The following is a 21,311-nucleotide window of genomic DNA, read 5'->3' as shown; positions in this document are numbered from 1 at the left end:
CTAGAGCGTTCCCTGAGGAAGCTCAGTGACCAGAGAAGAATCCTGTTGGGACAACAGCAATGACACTCAACAGCTGTGGCAACAGGTTTTCCTTCTGGACTATTACGTGGCTGGGTCAGGCCGAGCTTCTGAGCTCAGGGGGCCCACGAGGTGTGTTTGGAGACAGCAAGTTTTAGAAGTGTATACACGCTCGCTAATTTTGTCAACTTGACACAGCCTAGAGTCATCCCGACTGAGACAACGTCTCCCTAAGACAGTGCCATAGACAAGCCTGTAGGACACTTTCTTTCTTTCTTTCTTTTCTTTTTTTTTTTTTTTTTTTGGTTTTTTGAGACAGGGTTTCCCTGTAGTTTCTAGAGCCTGTCCTGGAACTAGCTCTTGTAGACCAGGCTGGCCTCGAACTCAGAGATCCGCCTGCCTCTGCCTCCCGGATTAAAGGTGTACGCCACCACCGCCCGGCCAGGACACTTTCTTAATTGGTGATTAATGTGGCAGGACCCAGTCCATTGTGGGTTGTGCCATCCCTCTGTTGGTGGTCCTAGGTTCTATAAGAAAGCAGGCTGAGCAAGCCACAGTGAGCAAGCCAGTAAGCAGTGCCCCTCCATAGCCTCGGAATCAGTTCCTGATGGCAGGTTCCTGCCCTGTTTGAGCTGCTGCCCTGACTTCCTTTAGTAATGGATTATGGATGTAGAAGCATAAGTCAAATAAACCTTTTTCTCCCAGCTTGTTTTTGGTCATGGTGGTTCTTCATAGCAATAGTAATATCTTAGCTAGCAATAGTAATCCTAGCTAAGACAATGTACAAAGCCTGAACTTCTATTCCCTGGGGACAGAGGGCAGCCCTACTATGTGAGAGGATTTATAGGACTTATAGGAAGGTGTAGGACTGACATCTGGAGACAGGTATTTAAATCAGGCAAAATATTCAAGTATGCATGGCCTTATGGGAAATGAGAAACAACGCCAATGGTGTCTCTCACTTGTAGGTAGGTAAGTCAGCAGGGCCTTTCTGCACGGGTTGCACTTTGGGTTGGGGGAAGGAAGGAGAGAGGTGGGGAGGGTCTCCTCTCTGTACTCACCCCTAGCCAGCGCTGGCCTTTGGTGGCTCCCTGGTGTAGCTGAACCTTGCGCAGGGAGATGGAGTAGATGACCCCGTTGATCAGCTCCTCCCCAATCTCCTGCGTAGAGCTCTGGAAAGACATGGGCCGGCAGCCCGAACAGGTTATTGGGGTCTGTTGCAGGGGGATGACACAGACAAGCGGCTCCAAGACCTCCAGTGTGAAGTTAATGGAGAGCCCAAGACTCCCCTTCCCACCAGGCTCCTCATGACCAAAAGACCAACACTTCAGGTACCTGCTCCTGCCTAGTCCTGGATCACACCCCTATTCTCCCTCTAAGCCAGGTATTGTTATCCAGCCATTTTGCAGAAGGGTAAGGGGAGGTTGCGGCAGGAGTAACCGACCCAAGTCAAACTGTTTTGTTGTATATGGCAAAGTCTCCATCCCAAAGTCCTAACATGGACACAGGTGCCATTGGCCCTCAGTAAAACCTAGCCCCAGAGCCCAAGGCCCGGTGTCACCTTCGCCCTCATCTCTGTCTAGTCTGAGGTTCCTGCCTGACTCGGCAGCATAAGGCAGTTCCTCCTAGCCCAACCCTGAAGTCAGCAACATGGGTCTAGAAAGGTGCAAACGCAGGCCGCATCTGACTGCTTCCTTCCCCTTCTGCTCATTCATGCTGCTGAGACCTCTTGGGCAACACGGGACTTCCCGGCTGGCTGTTCTTTCTCACGTGAATGGGGAAGAGCAACAACGCTGGGGTTCCACAAAAGCCCAAATCATGAGGTCTAGTTGAGAAAGGAGGGGGTCATGTGGCTGCTTCTCAGAGCCCCAAACAGAAAGTAAACATGCTTCCCGATACCCCAATATCTCTTCAACTCCTGTGGTCCAGGGAAGGGCTACAGCTGGGATGGAGGGTAAATAAACCAACCTCTCAGAGCTCAGAGAGGGGCTAGCAGGTACGAGTTACTGCCCCACACCCCATTTGAACCATAAGGATTGCCGTGGTGCCCAAAGGACTCTGGCCAAAGTCTGCTTACCTATCCAGAGTCACACTGCTGACCCTTCTGGGGCCAGTGTGATGTGGGCTGCACCTGAGCTCATGTGTCTGCCATCCACCCTCACAGGGCTCTGGGAAGCCTGGAAACAACTTTTGGATATTCTGACCTCCTACTCCAGGCTTTGAACCAAGGGTAAAGCCATGGCCACCACACTAGGCTCACGGCTGTCTATCTTCTCTGGAAACAAGACCAGGTCTGTTTCCTGGAAGTCAGTAGGTAATAAGAAGGTTCATGTACCTAAGCAATCCTGGCCCACAGACTTAAGAGACCAGTGACATTGTCATCAGCTCACCCCTGGCCTGAATCTAGAAAGTCTTTCAGAAGACATAAAGGAGACCATGGCCCTGCACCACCCACTGTGCCTCCTCAGAGGTTCTTGGCAGTAAAGGCTGGGAGAGTCTGCCTTTCCTAAGGAGTCTGGCCACATCTGGTGTCAGGGTCCTAAACACCCAGGTGGCCAGCAGCAGGAAGTCAGGGTCTCACACATGAAACTCCCTCTTCCACCACACAACACTGGATTTCAGCCCAAGGAGCCCAGTACAGTAACAGTTTTTTATTGGTGCTCAATGGACAGAAATGTGCCTGCCTGGCCAGGCAAACCCGAAGGAGAAGCTGGATGCAAGTAGCACAGTGGCCATGCTTGAGCAGGGCTCAAAAGCAAGTCCTTTCTCAGCCCTGGGCTCCAGCTGACAGTCCAGCAGCTGGCCTGGGCCCTGTGGGAGTGTCATGTGATCCCTGAGCCCTTCCCCCACCTGAGGGGGGAAATTCTGCCAGCTGGGTGAGGGGGGTGCTGACAGGCACTGAGAGTCTTACAAGCCTTCCTCTGGGGAGTCGATACCCTGTCACACAGATGGGAACTGCTCCATTTCCTTAAAGCAACCACAGCAGAAATGAACCAGCCCACCCTACAGTGCTGAATGTGGGCACCTTTGCCAGATACCCAGGGAAGACAGATGCCGCCAGCCTGGTTAGAAAGAAGCAGAGAAGAGCCCCTCTCCCCAGTCTAAAGATCCTCCCTAAGGCCCCTCTGAGGCTGGAAGGGCAGGGACCTTGAGCTACTCAGTCAGGCAGACCAGGGAGAAGAGGGGTGAGCTGGCCTAGGGAACAGCTGATACAGCAAGTGTTTGCCTGCCTGTCCGCCTGCGGCAGGCCTCCAGGAAGCCTCCGAGGAAGGAATGCCACATGGTTGGCTGTGTCCTTAAGGAGGACCATCCTCCCCCAGCATGTGCAAGGCCCCCAGGGCCCTGGGACAAAGTTGGCAGCTATGTGTAATACACTTAGGTCAGTCACTTAGGGGTGACAGTATCTCTAGGGGGGGGGCCTGTGAGCAGCCCCCCAACCCAATCACTGTCTCTTGAGCATAGTCCAGAGCTCCTAGAATGGGGAGAGAAAACATGGCCTGGGTGGTATCACCTGATTAATGTTCTCAGGGTAGCAGGCCAGCAGGATGTGTGTGCCCAGCTAAAAGAGAGAGAGAGCTGCAGGCCAAGCCCAGAACAGTAAGCAGCAAGGGGCCCATGGGGACTCCAGGCCTGTCATCTCTCCCTGAAGAGCACTGGGTGGTGGTGGTGGGGTGTCCAGTCAGACAGTGGCTGCTTCTGTTTCAGGCCTTGGCAGACATGGTAGATTTCAGAGCACAGGATCACAGTTTCTCTCTACACTTACAGAGGCTCAGCCTACTTGGTGGTGAAGGGGGATTCTAAACCTTCAGGGTGATTTCTAAACCTGCCTGTACTACTGCCCAGGGCCACTGAGTCACTAGATCACCCCAGGGCTCTAGCAGGCCCCTTGCAGGTCCCCTACAGCTCTGGACACGCAGGACCCAAAGGACCAAACCCATGTACCATATCTCAGGAAGGGTCTCAACCCCCAGTTTGGCTGAGCTATGGGCTGGGAGAGCTAACAGGTGACAGGATGGGGGCTGCAGACGAGTAAGGGTAGCAGACAATACGTGGTGTACCACCAGAGCCGATGACGTGTGAGACCCACCTGTCAGAGGCCCACTTGGGACTCCTGGACCCAAATGGCAGCTCATTCAGAGTCCTGGACCTTGAATGAAGCTTCCAGAAGAGGGAGAGAGCAGTCCGCATGCTAGTTAGCAATCTCAGGCTGTTCTCTACCCATTTGAGAGATGGAAACCAAGGCCCAGGGGAGGGGCCAAACAGACAGTGTACATGACTCCTCAAACCTCGGCCTTGGTTCGGCTCTTAGACCATGAGCCCCAGTAGAAGAGGAATAATGAAAATATCATGTATTAGAGTCCTCTAGATGCTAAACCCTCATAGCAGCCCTAGGCAATCCCCAAGCCCGTAGGCCACAGAGGGCGGCCTCAGCTAGGGACTGTGGGTGCCTGGTTGCCGTGGCAGGAAGGGAGCACCAAGACCTCAGGCTGTAAAGCCCTGCCCTCAGGCTGTAAAGCCCTGCGCTCAGCCTGTGTGGAGCTCTCCCAGAGTCAGATTCGGGTTGCCAGGAGCCCTCCCTGTTAGCCTGAACCCAGCTACTGGTCAAATTAGCATTTTAGGAAAGAAAACTAAGCTCAGATGGGGAGGGGAGATCCATCCCTTCAGCCCAGTAAACCCAGCTTTGTCTACCTGGTCCCACTCTCCATTTGCAACTGGCTCTTATCATAAAATGGCCACTGTTGGCCGGGTCTGGGATGACCCACACCACAGAGCATGACCATGCTGTCCAGCGGACTCGGGCAACTCTTTTACCAGGTCCTTTACACTCAGTGCATGTGACTCTTCCAGAATGCTGCCTGAGAGAAGAGGGAACAGCCAGGTAGGGACAGGAAACAGCAGCAGGACAAGGATTTGATCCCTGGCCTGGAGGGACACACCCAAAGCTGGCTGCTGCTTCTATCAGAGGCACAACACCAGGGCAGGGTCCAGCCTTGGTCACATAGATGCAGGGGAGGGCTGGGGACAGAGATGACTTCCTCAGGTACACAGCAAGTTTCACACCCGTACCTCTGAGCAAAGGCTTAAGTTCATGTCCTGGGGGAAAAGCCTGTGATGCCACGCTGAGGCAAGCTCCAAGTGCCAGGCCACATGTCCCAGGAGCCCAGACATCCAGAAGGCTTGGGCTTGTCACCTGGTCAGAAAAACTAGCTGTGGTCACTGCCAGGCTCTGTGAGCTGCACTTGTCAGGCCATCGGTCTCCATTTGGTCCATTCCAGAACTCCAAGAGTAACTAGCATCATGCCCATCTTACAGATGAAGGAAACTCTGGGACTCAGAGGAGCCAAGCTGGCCTTTGAGCACAGCTGCCTTCACTACAGAGCTGGGCTCTGCACCTCTGGGCTTAAAAGGGCAGAACTCCTGCAGGTGCGGCGGTAGGACAACAGCTGCAGGCAAAGGCTCAAGGGAGGGGAGAATGCCAACAGAACACCCATGGCCCAGCAGTTCTGGTCCCTGTGCCCTGCTCAGTGAGCAGCCTTCATTCAGGCTTTCCTTTCTCCAGAGAACTGAGTTTGCTCAGGGCCTCAACCAATCTCAGTCTCTCACTCTCACTGTGCTGGGGACTGCTTCCTTGGGGTGTATGCCTGATAACACAGCACTTGTGAGGTTAACAGAAGCTCAACCCCAGGGCAGGTGCAAACTGAGACCCTTCAGAGTGCAGTCTTCTGGAACCCCCCTCCACAACCCACAGGCCTGAAAACTGTCTGGTCACCTCACTGAGAGTCAGCCCCCATTCTTGCCCTGCTGGCAATCTGGTTCCTCCTGCTCCAGAGCTGCCCTGGGACTCCCAGGAAACGAACCAGCAGGTCTCTCTCAGCGCAGAGGATCAGTACCAGTCTGGTCTGGGCCTCCTCATCTTCTACTGTGTCTCTGAGTAAAGCAACAGTGGGGCCAGGGGTCCTGGGGGCCCGGCAGTGATGGCCAGTCCCCTCAGGTTCCTGGAGGCTGCCTTCTTAAGAGTCAGCCAGGAAGTCCCTCTGAAAGATTATCTTGTGTATACACACACCCCTCCCTATGTCTTTGGGTCTCCAGTGCCAAGGGAACAAAAGAACCCTAGGGTAAGTTAAGAGTTGCACACAGTGTGATCAAGAGACCAGACAGTCCAGAAGGAGAAGCCCCCACTTCACTGTGTCCAACCCACACAGCCTTCAGGCTTCACAGGCTAGCTGCCGTGGCCTGGCCTCTGCCTCTGCAGTTGACTGCTTATTGACTCTGTGCAATCGAATTAGTCGTTTCATCTGTCAAATGGGCTATTAATAGCCCTACCCCCCCAAGGATAAAATGCATGCAAATTATTTAGCCCAGGCCCTTCCACCAAGCCCTAGGCCGCCAGCTATTATGCTAAATTCCTGGTCTACTGTCCTCAGGGTCTCCAAATGTAAAGTACTTTCACCTTCCTCGGACTCTAAGCTTTCCCAGCACTCACCCAACCAGGGCCAACCTCCACCCCCAGCTTCTGCTGCTTTCTACTGTCCTCTAGCCATTTCTGCTTTGTCCCGCTTCCAGCTCTTACAGGCAGCAGGCACCCCATCCCCAATCCCAGAGAACACGGCTTATGCCGAAGTCCTGTCTGCGACCCTTCCTCCCAGCATACTTATCTAGGTCAGGGACTTCACCTCTCTGCCCTCCAGCCTCTTAGCAGACGGCGCTGGCATCTAAACTGGAGGTCTGTCAAAGTCAGGAAGAACATGGTGCTGGGGCCTGCTGCCTGTAAATGCTACAAAGTCACAAATCACTCCTGCCAGGCTGGCGCCGAAGCCTGCCTGAAGCCTGCCTGTCGCAGGAGCATAGACCTCATGACCTCCAAAAAGCACGGACTGAGGCGGGTCAAGCTAGGTCACTAGTGGCATAACTTAGAGTTGAGATGGCAGGCAGAAGCCCAGATGTGTGAGGACATCTGGCAACCCCAGGGCTGGGGAAACAATGACAGAAGAGGAAAGGCAGAGACAGTTTGGTGTTTTCCAGAGAATCCAGAGACCTTAAGCAGGTCAGCTTCATTTCTGGACCTGGGACTGCCATCAGGAAATCAGCTCCAGGATGGGGATGGGAGGGAATTATTGGCAAAACAGAGAGGGACTTCCCTGCCCCCTCCCCCAGGCAAATGCTAAATGGTCATTGTGTTCAGTTTCCGGCTGCAGCCTCCTCTTCTGCCAGGACCCTGGTTTTCCTGCCACAGCCAGAAGCTTCCCCTCTGATGTCTAAACAGTGACAGGGCTGCAGGACAGCACGGAGGCCTGGAGAGGGAGGGCAGAGCAGGCACCTATAGCAGCAACCTGTGCAGGGGCAGAAGTTTCCACCCTGCCACTCCAAGCGATTCTCAGGGGCATAGACAGCCAGAGCCAGAGAGAAGCCTGAGCCCCCTCCATGAGTGATCAGGCCAGACCCTTCCAGCACACAAAGCCTGAGGCTCTGCCAGACATAATGAAAGCCAGATGAGTGCAGGGCTGTGGCAGGCCGCCCACCACCATGTTCCCTGGAGTCCCTCCCCAGCCGCCACTGAGGATGAGACCACTGGGTGAATGAGATGCCTGGCTTGGACACCTGCCAAGCTTGGGAGGCCTTCCAGGCCTGGGGGTTCCCTGACCAAAAGTTCCCAAGTTAGGCACAGAAGTGTGCTTTGTCCAGGCCTTCTCTAGGCAGAGCAGGGTTTGGGACTGCCTCAGGAGTGCACTACCTCTGGGGCATGACAGCAGGTGCATGCTGGAGTTGGGAGGCGGAGGCCCCGCCCAGGACATGCTAGAAACAAGCTCCTACCCTCACCTATTACCCCCACCTCCTGCAATACACAAAGGCAAACGGTCTCTCTTCTCTGAATCTGCCTAGACTCTTACAAAGTCAGGATGTCGGCACATTTTTTAATCAGGCAGAAATGAATCACAGGTCTCAGTGAAGCCCTCCCTGTCCTCTCACTACCTTGACACCTGGTTCCACAAGTTGGAGATCAGTCTCCACCCCTACCCGCCTTCCTTCAACTGCCCCCTCTGAGCAGCCTTGATGTCCCCGGATCATTAGACCTATATCTGACTCAGTGATAGCTATCCAGAAGCCCCAGAGGTCCCGCTCACCTCTGGGGAGTCCAGGACTATGTCAACCCAACCATTGGCTGATCCCACTGTATTGTGTGGCCTCCCCTTGTCCCCAGGCCCATTAACAAGGGTGTGAAAAAAAGCTAGGCCCTTGTGGTTGGAGCATTCCCGCACCAGGGATGTAAACAATGACAGTGCGGAGAGGCCTAAAGGTCTGCCTGAGCCTGATTGCAGAGATTGGGGCGGTCACGCTTGGGATGGGTAGAAGCAGGCACTGGCATGATGAACTGAGGGGGACACGGAAATCCAGCTCTTGTCCCTAACTACTGCTCAGGGTGTGCTGGAAGCTGTGATGCCCATCTTGCTGCCCCGGAGCTGGTGCAGTAGGGAGATTTCTGTGGAAGGAACCCCACCCCCACCCCCGCTCACCCACCTCCAGGCGCGGTAGATCCGGGTCTAGCTGAGTAAAGCTGTGTAACACCACGGGACAGCTGTCCGGGACGCCCACTTCTAGTCGCACAGCGTCCCACACGCTGCGGCTGCGCCGGGAGCCAGGAAACAACGACTCGCCGCCCCCTACGGGCCCGGCCGCCTCGGCCCACATGCGCTGCACCATGGACGGCAGGCAGCGGCGTGGGCGGCCGGTGGGACGCAAGACCCAGGGCGGCGCGGGCGCAGGGCCGGCCCAGCGCAGCTCCGCGCTGCCTGCCTGCGCTCTGTGCCCGCTGCCCGGCCCGCTGATGTCAGCCGGGGGCGGGGTCCGACGAAGGGGCGTGGTCTCCAAGAGGCGTGTCATCAGTTGCGGATACCGTGTGCACGTGCTGTCTGACTGATTGATGTGTGGGTGGTGTCCCTGATGCTGTTTTGCTGAAGTCAGAACTGGAATTCCCAAGAATTCCAGTTACCACACCCCCTAGCTCTGTAGCCTCAGTTTCTTCAACTGGAAAGTATGGGTAATGAAAATGACTTCCTGCAAGAGTGTGACAAGAGGATGTCACGAGATCACTGATTTTGTGCTCATATACCAGAGTACGGGAAAGGGTAACCCTGAATATTGGGTTGAGTGTCCCTGAAGGGGGTTGGCGTTCAGCCCAAGTTCCACTGGGAGAGGAGACAGCTTTCAGCCTCCTCACCAGACATGCATAAACTAGATGGGACCTACTGTGTAAAAGAAATGCTACCTCTGGGTGAGGCTGTATACTTTTTCCCCCCAGGACAGGGTCTCTCTGTGTAACCCTGGCTGTCCTGGAACTCAAAGAGATCCACCTGCATCTAACTCTTGAATGCTGGAACTAAAGGCATGCACCATCACACCTGGTTGAGGCTACATACTTTCAAAAAGCTTACTTTATGTACATGATTATTTTTCATTCATGTGGGTGTCTGAGGGGAACAAAAGAGGGCACTGTGAGCCACATGGGTGCTGGTAACTGAACCCAGGTCTTCTGGAAGAACAGGAAGTGCTCCTAACTCTGGAGCCATCTCTCCAGCCCCAAGGCTTAAATTTTTCTGAATTTTCAAACTGTCCTAAAGTATTTTTAAGAGCAGGGTCCGGTGATAAAGCTGGTTTAAGAAAAAGATAAGCAGGTTTGGCTTGAGGTGGAGTCTGCTCAGAAGCCTCAGGGGCCTTGCCTTGCCTTGCCTCCAGGGAAGACCAGCTGTGCCTGACTTCCTGAGGGCTTCTCCCAAGCCCCAGTCCTGGGGCCAAGGACCCAGCACCAGGTCAGCTTTGTTGCCTGCGACCACTGACCTTTTTCTAAGGACAGCTTGTCTCTGATATTTAGATCCGAGGCACTACCTTTCCAGCCTCAAAGAGGTTGCAGGGAAGGGGTAGTCCCAAGGAGGCTGGAGTTGGGAGTTAATCACACTGCAGCCTCATGTGGCAGCTGGACTGCCTTCTGTCTCACTAATTGCATGTGATGGCCACTGGCAGAGAGGTGGAGGTCCCATCCATCTACTTAGCCCTTCTGGTTGCTGTTCACCTGTTTTACCAAGTTCAAGTTTTCTTTCTGTCTTGTTCTGCACTGCTGCATCCTTCCTCTTGGAAAGCCTGTTCATGAGTACCATACATGTAGATACAGAAATACAAACATACACATGTATAGGCAGACACACAGACATAGCCACACAGACAAACATACAGATACACAGAAAACCTAGCTCCCATGGCCCAAGAGCTCAACCCCTTTCTTCTTCTGGCCCTTGTTCACCAAGGTAAGTGTTCTCATGTCCTTTGTGAAAAGAAGAAATCTGGCAGACAGCACACTGTGCCCGGTGCCCTAGACCCTGCAGGGCTCACATCCTTGTCATCCTCTGCACTGGCTATGACTTTTGAGATGCTTCCCTGCATGCAAAGCACTCCCCAAGGCCCGGTAAGCTTTCCCTCATGATCATCCCAAGCTACCAAGGGCAGGCCCATCCTAAAAGAGGGGGTAAGGACGGCATATGACATGACATGAAAGAACACAACCCACTCCTAAGCCTAACCATCATTTGGGGAAACAACAGGGTTAGAAGAACACACTAGACAGACCGCTAGCCTACAACCTACAGAAATACAGCCTGCAGGACAGGCAGACAGGCTTTTGTTTTTCCAACAAATACAGAGGGGGTACACAAAAAAGAAGAGACACCAGCCAGTGTGTGGGTTTGTAAACAAAGCAGCTGTTAACAAAGGCTCCCCTCCTATCTGAGGGCAATGCAGTCTAAGATGCCCAGCAGGATCCTGAAATAAGGACAAAAGGAAACTCTGTGTGATACCAAAATGGTTGGTGCAGTAACCCAGACAGTCAAGTGGCTGACCAGCAAGTACAGTCTAGTGTGGCTACAATGGGCAAAGGGGTGATTTCTCATTGGGCGGGGTGTAGAGATGAAAGGTACTCAGAGCAGCAAGAGATTTAATTTTTATTTCTAGAATTGTTCATTTAATATTTTCAGAGAAGACTGGCCTCAGGTAGCTGAAGAGTACTGCATATTGTTGGCACTGGACATTGCTTCTTCTTTTTCTTTTTTCTTCCTTCCTTCCTTCCTTCCTTCCTCCCTCCTTCCCTTCCTTCCTTTCTATTTGGTTGTAAGAAACTCACTGCATAGCTCTGGAACTCAAGAGATCTACCTGCCTCTGCCTCCCGAGTGCTGGGATTAAAGGCATTGGCCAGCATGCCTGGCTGGACATGGATACTGTTTCTTAGCTGCCACTATGGTATGGGGTTACCATATGAGTTGTATGGCTGAATCCATGTATCTGGGATTTGTGGATGAACTGACCTTGTTAAAGCTTTATGCCATTTTCTCTACCCTGGGTCTATTTGAGATTTTCCATAATAAAATTATAAAGAACAAAAAGGGTTTGGCTGGAGAATCACCCCCTAAGGCTCCTGGGGCTCTCAGCAGCTACTGAAGGAAGGCCACAAACTATAGACCTGGTGGATATACTGACCCTGAGCTAGATTTGTTCTTCATCTGCCTAGTCACTCACACAATCCTTACAATAACACAGGAAAGAGATCCTGCTTTGGACTCAGATGGTGGATCCCGGGAAACTGAGTTCCAATACCCACATGTTCATGAGAAAGGCTGGGGCAGCCCCGGTGACCCTGGGTGAGTCTGAAATGCAAGGCTCACATTAACCCTAACACTTGGGGTATTCGAGAACTCTGCTTCCCTCTGCAGTGAGTTCTGTGGAATCTCTCCCCTTTCCTCACTCTGCTCCTGTCTTCCTGGAAATGCATCTGCTCCTCGCTGGGGCATAACAAGCCCCTCAGAACAATGCTGACCTTCCACAGTAGGATGTTCCTCACAGAGAAAAGCTTTGAACTGACAGTTGGAGACTAGGAGCAGGCCAAGCGTGGCTCACATGTGTATTTTGTTTGGACTGCAAAGTGTTTTTAAATTTTTGAGTCAACAGTAAAAGGTCAGGTGACTTCACATAAAAATCTAAATTCCAAGCTTCTCCCAAAGCTCTGGGTGACCCACTCACACCAGCTGCATCCCCGCGTGGGATCTCCCCACGTGGCATCTCCCCTCATGGGATCAGAGGCTCCAGGGAAGCTGAGTAGCACCTGTGACCTTAACTAGGCACACACTCTGAGTTTGCCACAGACCCTTGGACACAATCCCTGATTGAGGAGAAAGATGTGTCCAGGTCAAATTGTTGTCTTTTCTTCTCCCTGCCCTCACACAATCCCTGATTCCCTGACAAACGAGCCTCTCCAAGTTCCCATCTGCACAACTGCCTATGGTCCCCAGAGTCTGGGCTTCCCTACACTAGGACAAATGTGAGTTCTCACCCCACCATAGTGAACACATCACTAGTGCCTTTCAGGACCTTGGCTGCCTCCACACTGGCTCCCCAGAGCACAGGTCCACGATTGCTGAGCAGCAGACAATGTCAGGGCAACCACAGACATGGGTCAACACTTCTTCACACCTGGACTGGGCCACAGCCAGTGAGGACAACAGCCAGGCTGGGCACTGGTAGAAATCCTTTTGTCTCTTGTCTAGGCACAGTGGCACATGCCTGTCACCCCAGCACTAGAGAGGCCAAGGTCAGAAAATTATGAATTTGGGACCAGCGTAGGTCACAGAGCAAGATCCTGCCTCAGACAACAGACAACTTTTCACCCCTGGCTGGCAGGTAAAGGCCTGCCCGCCCATCAGCTGTTCTGCATGTAGAGTGCATGGCGGGAGGAAACAGCTAGGGTGTGGCCAGGCCCAGGTCCTCTGTCATTTCCCGACTAGAGTATCATCATTCCTGGCCTGCCTGGGTTCTGGGGTGGCCCTGTGTGGGTGTGTGAGCACACACCTTGGCGGGAAGTGACGCACTGGGGCCAGAGTGGGTGCGGTTAGCACAGTGGGACAGGCCTGGCTATCCTGCGGCCCCTGCTGCCTCCAGTGGCCTCTCCATACATTGAGGTGGGAACTTAAGTCTCTAACCTCACAGGAGATCACACTGAGTGGAAGGATGTGACATCATTACCACACATCTCTGACCTCACATGGAGTTACTGCCCAAGGAAACTGGAACAAGGCCAGCTGATACTTAGTGAGTGGAGGGCTTGCTGGAAGACAGTGCAGACCTGGCCATCTCAGTGTGATCCCTGGAACCCACTTAAGAGTCTGAAGGAGAGAGCAACTCCAGCAAGTTGTTCCCTCACCTCTATACATGCACTGTGGAAAGTGGGCCCACATACATCGTACACACACACATACACACACACACACACACGAATTAATTAATTAGAGGGACCGAAAAGATGGCTCAATTGTTAAACTCTGGCAGAAGACTTGAGTTCAGTTCTCTGCCTCCACAACCAGCTGTAACTCCGACTATAGGGGATCTAACACCTCTGATGTCAAATGGACATAACCACATGTAGACACACACATCTAAATATAGCTAAAAATAATAAAAAGTTTGTACAAATGTGTACACACATACTAAACAAATGTTAAAAAATATTCACCAAACCTAGGGCAATGGAAATGGCCCATGTAAAAAAAGGACACATGGATTCTGAATCAGCCTCACTGGGTCTCATAGAGCCCCTGGAAGTGGAGGCACTAGACTGTGGCTCTCTGTCCCACCAATTCAACTCCACGCTGGGGACACTCAGAGGTGGCAAAGAGCAGTCTGCTTGGTACCATGAGACGTTATTCATAGAACAAGAGCCAAGGCCACCCTGATGACGAAATGCCCACTGCAGACCAACGCCTGAGGAGCCATCAGCGGCACTAAAGCTCTATGTACCACCTGAGGTAGATGGAGGCAGAGGAGAGAGTCAGTGGGGACACACAGGTAGAAATGGAGAGAAGACCCAAGGGATAAGCTGTTGGGGCAGTCGAGGGAGTCACCGAGCACGTATGGAAGATGAAGGAACCAACTGCCCCATGTGTCCCACAGTCCCATCAGTACCCAAGCCTGGTAATCAGGAGGCAGTCACGTCTGTCCCATAGCAGAGAGGCCTTGACATCAGACACCCATTCTCTCCCCTTCCCTGGAGGGTGGGCAGCAGGATGCCAGTCCTACCCTCCTCTCACACACTCAGCCTAGTGCCAAGTGGACAGTGTCCTGAGAATTTGGAACCAGATTTGAGCCACACTCCCTGCTCTATGTCTTTTGAGTCACCTCTCTGAGTCTGTTTCTCTCCCAGAAAACTGGGGACACTAACATAACAATGGCTACAGCATACCAGCTGGTTTCCAGAGTCCCAGGAGCAGACGGTAAGATACAAAGCCCATGTAATCCAGTACAAGCTGCCATGTGAGAGGCCACAGGCATGCTGTCCACAGTGACCGGGGAGAGGAGCTGCCAGAGCTCACACAGGTAGCATGAGCACAGCACCCCAACCTCCATGTTGACACTGGGTCCAGGAGACAGAGCTTCCCTGTGCTTCTTACCAAACTCCTTCAACCAGTTCTGACAAGGAGGGTAAGGAGCCCTGAGGTGCCATCTCCCAACAGCCCAGCCCTGGCCTTGGCCGTGACAGCCTTTCCCAGCAAACACTCACCTCAGTAGTGGGTGCCAGCAGGGGTGCCGGCCAAGGCGTTGAAGTGGGAGTGCGGAGGCTGGTGTGGCGGGCAACAGCCCACCGCCTGGCAGTCACCACTGAGATACAGGCAAAGAACACTGAGCCCTTCCTCCCCCTGGGCACAGTAGGCTTGGCATGGACCCGGTCTGCTTCCCGGGCCATGGTAGGGTGGGAGCCCAGTGGGGGAGTGGGCTCTTTGGCAGGCTTTCCGACAGTGTGCCTGTTGCCTGCCTGCCCCAGTGGAGTTGAGCACCAGGAGTGCCAAAGCCTGCTGTCACCTACATGGCTGTCATACCTGCTGTTGTGACGGGCAGGGCCAGGAATTCCCACTTGTACCAGGCCAGAGGGCAAGCAAGGATGAGTGGCCAGGGCTCTGTTCTGGGCTGGCCCAGCAGCTCTAGCCTTAACTTACATCCCTTAGGTGGACCCAGCTCTCTCCTCCAATTCCCCTCCCCAAGACCTCATCCCCACTGATCTCCCTTGGGGGCCTGGAAGTCTCCATACTGGGATAAAATCAGCTCTGTCAGGAGCAGAGTCACCAAGTGAGCAAGCCAGGTCTATGGGAGACAGCAGGGAAGCCCTCCTGACTCACACGGAACTGAAGCCCAGAGACAAGTGTGATTCAGGTGTGTGCCTGCAAGTCCTGCAGGAGGCAGCACCAAGCAGGGACAGGAACCAAGCCTCCCCCCCTGACCCCCCCCCCCACATACCTACTTACCTACCTACCTGGTATGAACTTTTTTTTGAGATAGTGTCATGTAGCTCAGGCTGACCTCTAACTTACTATGGAGCCAAGGATGACCTTGAACTCCTAATGTTGGGACTACAGGTGCTGCCACCATGCCAGGCACAGTACTTCATTTTAAACCAGGATTGCCTGCTGTTCATGCCATTCAAGTAGGGTAATGAAAACCAAGTTCTGCCATTGCCAGCATCTCAGAAGAGACCATAGGAGAACTAAGTAGGGCAACCCATCAGGAAAGGGGCAGCAGCAAAGTTAGTACCTTAGGCTTTGAGAACCACTCACCACCCTCTCTCTTGTTTTACTGTAAAACAAACACTGGAAGTCATTAAACAAACTCAACACTGCCATCTGACACATAGAAGATCTAGGTTCAGGGAAGTGACTTGCCCAAGGGCTCCCTGGCTCATAACTGCCAGGCCCACAGGCCTGACTCAAGGCCTACCAACACCAGGCTGTATCCTCACCCTCCTGGGACCCGGGCTGGGCCCTAGCACTTTCAGAGGCAGGAAGCAAGGGTGGTGGCCAGTGAATCTACAGCATCCTCAGAGGCACATCCCTCCCCAGCCTCCAGGATGAGCTCCACCAGCACCACAGCTCTCCCAGTGGCCCTGCGTACAGGGTGACTGACTGACCAGATGGTTCAAAGACTTGGGGAGGGTTAGAGTCATGGTTCTTGTCCATGCTTGGTGCTGCCTCCTGCAGGACTTGCAGGCACACACACCCCCACCACACCCATCTGTGATGGGAGAAGGCAAGGCACTTATAGAGACTTTCGAACTTGATCCAAACTCTTGCTGCTCCCTCCCACCCCACTCCCAGTCTTGTGATAAGATCTTAACCCTAAACTCACCCAGAGGGCTCTTTCATGGAAGAAAGGATCTCAGGGGGGCTGGAGAGATGGCTCAGAGGTTAAGAGCACTGGCTGTTCTTCTAAAGGTCCTGAGTTTAATTCCCAGCAACCACATGGTGGTTCACAGCCATCTGTAATGAAATATACTGCCCTCTTCTGGCATTCAGGAACATATGCAGGCAGACCACTGTATACTTAAATAAATCTTAAAAAAAAAAAAAAAAGAAAGAAAGAAAGAAAAGAGAAAGGACCTTGGCATGGGGATTCTCTGGGAATGCAGAGGGAATTCTGGGGGAGGGGGATGGATCAGGCCAGACTGGACAGGAGTGTAAGAACCAAGGACAGATGGTGCAGGGGCCCTGAAGCTGACATACCCATACCTCCCTGCCCTTATTCCATCTCTCCACTAAAATCCTTCTACTAGTTGGTTTCTGCTCCATCCAGAAGAGGCTTCAAGTCCTCATTTGCCTGGACAATGCTCTGAATGGGGCCTCAGCCACAGCTTCCGTGTCCTCGGCAGCCCAACACTCAGTAGACTTCTTAGACCACTGAGACACAACAATTCCTGTGTATTGTTGCCTCCCTGTGTGCCAGGCACACTTCCTGCTCCTTGTCACTGCACCCTGGAAGGCCAGGTGTCAACTCTGGCTTCTGGCAAATTCTGACACTCAGCCCTGACCTTTGGAAAAAGCAGTGCTCATAGGCTGTAAATCAGCCAGCTCAGGCCTCTGGGACCCTGAGACCAAGGCTTGGCATCTCTGGGCCTCATTTTCTCATGTGTGAAATGGACCCACAGCACAGGTACTGCAAACCTACTATGTGTTGGGCTCTCAGCAGCTCCTCACTTTCTCAGGATACCTGTGTCATCTGCTTTGCCCCACACACCAGTGGCCCTGGTAAATGACACAAGAGTTTGGTTCCAGCAGGCTTGGAGCATTAAGCACTCAAGTGTAAGGTGCATCAATACTCCCGGAGATACTGTGGAAGGAATGGGAACAGACATGAGCTGACAGCGCCTGAGCAACACTAGTACCATAGCTGAGCTCCATACCACAGAGCGGGCTTCAGCTGACAGTCTGGGTCTGCCCAGCACTCAGGATGGCCTTGCAACTGGGCCTCCACCAATAACTCTGAAATAGCCACTGATGTAAAAGTAAAAATTTTTACTTAAAGAATGGATATCTCCAGGAAAACTTGTTCCCCAGGAGAGAGCAGCTGAGGGGAAATGCAGGTTGGCCCACCCAGGCTCTGGTCGTCTTTTGGAGTTCCCAGCATGGCTTTCTGCTCCATCCTCTCCCTTCCCCTTTGCTTGGCTGTTCTCCTTGTTGGCCCCTCTCTCTCCTGTACTGCCCACCTAGCCACGGCATTGGCTGATGCAGGTTTACCAGAGAGGCAGGAGCTTCCTATGATGTGAACCTGTTCACAGAGGCCTGCGGAGGAAGTGGGAAGGGGTCAGGAGGGCAATGGTATTGTCCTAGTACCTCTAATGGACAAATGTTTACATGGACTTCCTGACCATCAAGCCTGTGCAAGATATAATGCCTAGCTGGGCGGCGGTGGTGCATGCCTTTAATCCCAGCACTTGGGAGGTAGAAGCAAGCGGATCTCTGTGAGTTTGAGGCCAGCCTGGTCTACAGATCAAGTTCCAGAACAGGCTCCAAAGCTCAGGGAAACCCTGTCTCAAAAAACCACCCCCACCAAAAAAAAAAATACAATGGCTGCCTCTGATACACACTTCCTATTACCCGACATCTCCATCCCTCCCAACCTCCCAGGCCTAGTACCCCCATTTCCTGACCCTGCTGAAGCCTTTAGCTTAGGCTTGCAGGGCTTGATCCTGGGGCTATTCCTATTCCTGCAGGGCAGGGCTGCCTGGGGCATCAGCTCAGAGGTGGCTGAGAGGGCTGGAGGGTCTGAGTCACAGCCAGGTCAAAGAACAGGACCAGAAGGACCAGCTGCCGCTTCTGAAGCTGGGGTTCCAGGAGGAGGGACTTGAGGGAGGGAGGAGCCAGTAGGCCTCCCGCCCCTCCTCCCATCCATATGCTCCCAGCCCCACCCTTTCACAAGGCTGGCCTGGGAGAGCAGGCCCTTTGTTCCAGGCCCTCGGGAACCACGTGACACTTCACTGTCACTGTCACCGCCTGGAACGAGGATGGCCACAGGAGCTTCCAGAGCCACATGAGTGGACTTTGGGGGCTGTGAGGATGGGCGGTACCTCCTTAGCCCCTGCCACAGGGACAGCGCACACACGCCTGTGTGCATGCAACTCATGCCCACTCCCCAAAGACACCTGTGTCATCTGTCCTGTTCTCCACACCAGTAGCCCTGGGACTATGTCCCCAACCACTCACATAAGCCTGTGCTGTCACTCGGCCTAGGTGCTAACACTTTCTGGGGATATTACACCTGGGGAGTGTCTTCCTACCCTTCACAGTTGAGGGCAGGCCTTGAGGGGTGAGAGCCCATTGTTTATAAACAGCTAGTGGCTGTCGCTAGGAGCTGTGACTCAGCTGAGCGGTGACTCCTCCAGAAGCTGTTTACTCGGTACAACATCCTGTTCAGGAGGCTCACTGGGGCCCTGGTTCTGCTCCTCTTTTTTCCTGCAGCCTGCTGACCTGACATTCCTGTGAGGGAGGGGGAGGACAGCCTCCCAGCCCTCCATCTCCACCCCACCACATGCACCGGGGACAGGGACCATTATCAAGTCACTCAGCTCGCTCCTGTGTTTCACGCTGCAGGCTGCACTCTTTGCTGAGGCCTTGGGTTGGGGGCATACCCCCGTGGAAGTGGTACTGCCAACATCTGCACCCTGCAGCCCAAACATAATGTTTACCCAGAGAGGGTCTGGAGATGGGAGCTACCTGAAGCCCTGGTCCCCAGTCACCTGGTCCCACGTCAGGCCCTGCCTTTAGCACTTCTCGGTGAACACAAAACATTTCTTGCCCAGCCTGGGCCAGGTTGCTGAAGAGACAGTCATTATCACTACTGTAAAGCCGGGAACAGGGAAGCCCAGCGAGGGTAAACAATCTGCCTTGGTCACACATACCACGTCTAAGGGGATGCTCAGACCCATTCAGTTTCTGGGCTGCCCATTTTACTTTGAATTAAGTTAAAGATGACAAAATATTTATGCCTGTGGCACTGACAGGTGCAGGGCTGCAGGGTCTGTGTCACTGAGAGGGGTGGTCTGTCATACGGATGAAGCCTTGGCTGGGATTCTGACTTCCATGTACCCTTACCACTATCCCTAACCTGGTTGGAGTCACCACGGTTATGTTCAAAGAGAAAATCTATTCTGCCCACAGAACAGTTCAGTTAGGTGATTTCAGGGTGTCCTCACTTACAAAAACCACCCAGTGCAGACACCACTGGATCACACAATGTGCCCAGGCACAATGTAAAAGGCTCCCTCACAGCCACGGAGCCACTCCCTCCCACAATCCCTGCCTTTCTTAAAAAACGCCAAGGGTGCCTTTGTCTTTGTAGTACCATCTGTGAGCAGGGTGAGCATCTCAGGGGCTCCCACGTTTTTGAAGAGCCAGAGCCTCCAAGTGACTTATGGGAAGGTTCATAGAGCCATGGGGTGTTGCCTTCTGCTCTTTACCGGGAAGGCCCGGAGAACAGCAAGCACAGGCCACACCTGCTCCAGCGTGGGGAAGCTGGGAAAAGCCAAGGAGCCTGGCTCACAGCAGGGCTCCCCTGCTCTGGCTGCCTGCCTGCTGGCTGGCCTTTCTACGAGACCACCTAGTCACGTGGGTTGCCAAGAAGGGGAGGTCCTGAGAATCTGTGCCCTGCCCTTGGCCACTCCCACTGGCTTTGGGCCCAATAGATTCAGTATTGCCAAGATTGAAGTTTCTCTCCATGCAGCTAGGGCTAGTTCTGCCTCCTCCACCCTGGGCCTGCCCCCAGGATGCCCTGCCAGTAGCCTCTGCCCAACTGGAAAGATCCAAGTGGCAGCTGTGAGCTGGGGTCGGGACAAAATTCCAAAGCACCTGATAACTGTTGGGTCTCTTTTCCTTGTTGGTTTTGGCCCATAAAAAGAGCTAATCTCTGCCTCAGACATGCTGTGTGTTCAAAGGAATATTCAACAGACACAGGACAGGGCCTCACATGGGCCACTTGTTCAGAAAAAAATGGTAGCCCAAAGCTGCCCTGAGGTTGGTTCTCCCTGGGAAGAACCAGGCATTCTTGCTAATTCAGAGGTATGACACCTCCACTGCAAAATGTAACCTGAACATGGCTTTGGTGACAAATGCTGCAGTTTCTAAACCTCTTCAGTTTCTCTTCCTAAGTAGGAAGGGAGCAAGATCTGTAGTGAGGTCTGGCCACCTGAGACCACAGGGCCCTGGGCCACACAGCAGCTCACCCACATCGGCCTCGTGAAGTCTCCTGGCACCTACTGGGTGCCTGTTCAAGAGCTGGAGATAAGCCAGCAAACAGAAGAGACATAAAGCCACCTTTGGAGCTGGAGGACATTGCTCAGTTTGTAGAGTGCTGCCCAGCACGTATGAGGCCCTGGATGGTGTATACCTACCATCCTAGCTCTGGGGAGCTGGGGGACTTCAAGGGCCTCTTTGGCTACATATGGAGTTGGAGGTCAGCCTGAGTTACATGTTTTGTTTCAAAACAACAACAACAACAAAAACCACAATCCACCCCCCCAAATCCACATCTGCCCCTGCAACCCTAGGGCACTATGAGCAAAATACATGTTTAAAGGTAAGAATGCTATAGGGAAACAAACAAACAGAACAGTGTGGGTACAGAGAAAGTCACTGCAATTTTCAACCAGCCAGGAAGCCCCACACTTCACAGGTACAGTGGTTACAAGTGTCCTGTTTCTCATCCTTACCCACAGCTAGAGTGTGCTTGAAGGTAGAAACTGCCCACAGTGTTGCAGGTAAAGGGATGCACACCTGCGTAACACAGCACACATGTTGCAGCGTTCCCTCCTTCCAGCTGGGGCTCCTGGCACTGCACCCGGCACTGCACCCGGCACTGCACCCGGCACTGCGGATGCACAAGCACCTACATGAACAGGTGATCCGATGGCTCCTGGGTTTTCAAGTTCCTGACTATTCAGAACT

General features: G+C 53.3%; 1 protein-coding gene across 6 annotated transcripts in view; it reads right to left on the bottom strand.

Moving 5' to 3' along the window:
- Ralgds (ral guanine nucleotide dissociation stimulator) overlaps positions 1 to 21,311 on the bottom strand; it is a 43,186-nt gene that overhangs the window by 12,057 nt on the left and 9,818 nt on the right. For 4 of the 6 annotated variants that reach the window (XM_038337584.1, XM_038337588.1, XM_038337585.1 and 1 more), the window contains exons 1-2: positions 8,536 to 8,806; positions 1,080 to 1,190 (exon numbers count right to left, since the gene is read on the bottom strand). In XM_038337584.1, the coding sequence (XP_038193512.1) occupies positions 1,080 to 1,190; positions 8,536 to 8,718 (294 nt within the window). In that variant the 5' untranslated portion in view covers positions 8,719 to 8,806. Of the gene's footprint in view, positions 1 to 1,079; positions 1,191 to 6,692; positions 6,774 to 8,535; positions 8,807 to 21,311 lie in introns of those variants that run through there. The other 2 variants (XM_038337587.1, XM_042055471.1) reach the window with 2 other exon arrangements.

Source organism: Arvicola amphibius, chromosome 7 (genome assembly GCF_903992535.2).
Source record: "Arvicola amphibius chromosome 7, mArvAmp1.2, whole genome shotgun sequence".
NCBI classification, from domain to species: domain Eukaryota; kingdom Metazoa; phylum Chordata; class Mammalia; order Rodentia; family Cricetidae; genus Arvicola; species Arvicola amphibius.
The sequence above is the reverse complement of the archived record's forward strand: the minus strand, read 5'-3'. Positions and strand labels throughout refer to the sequence as shown.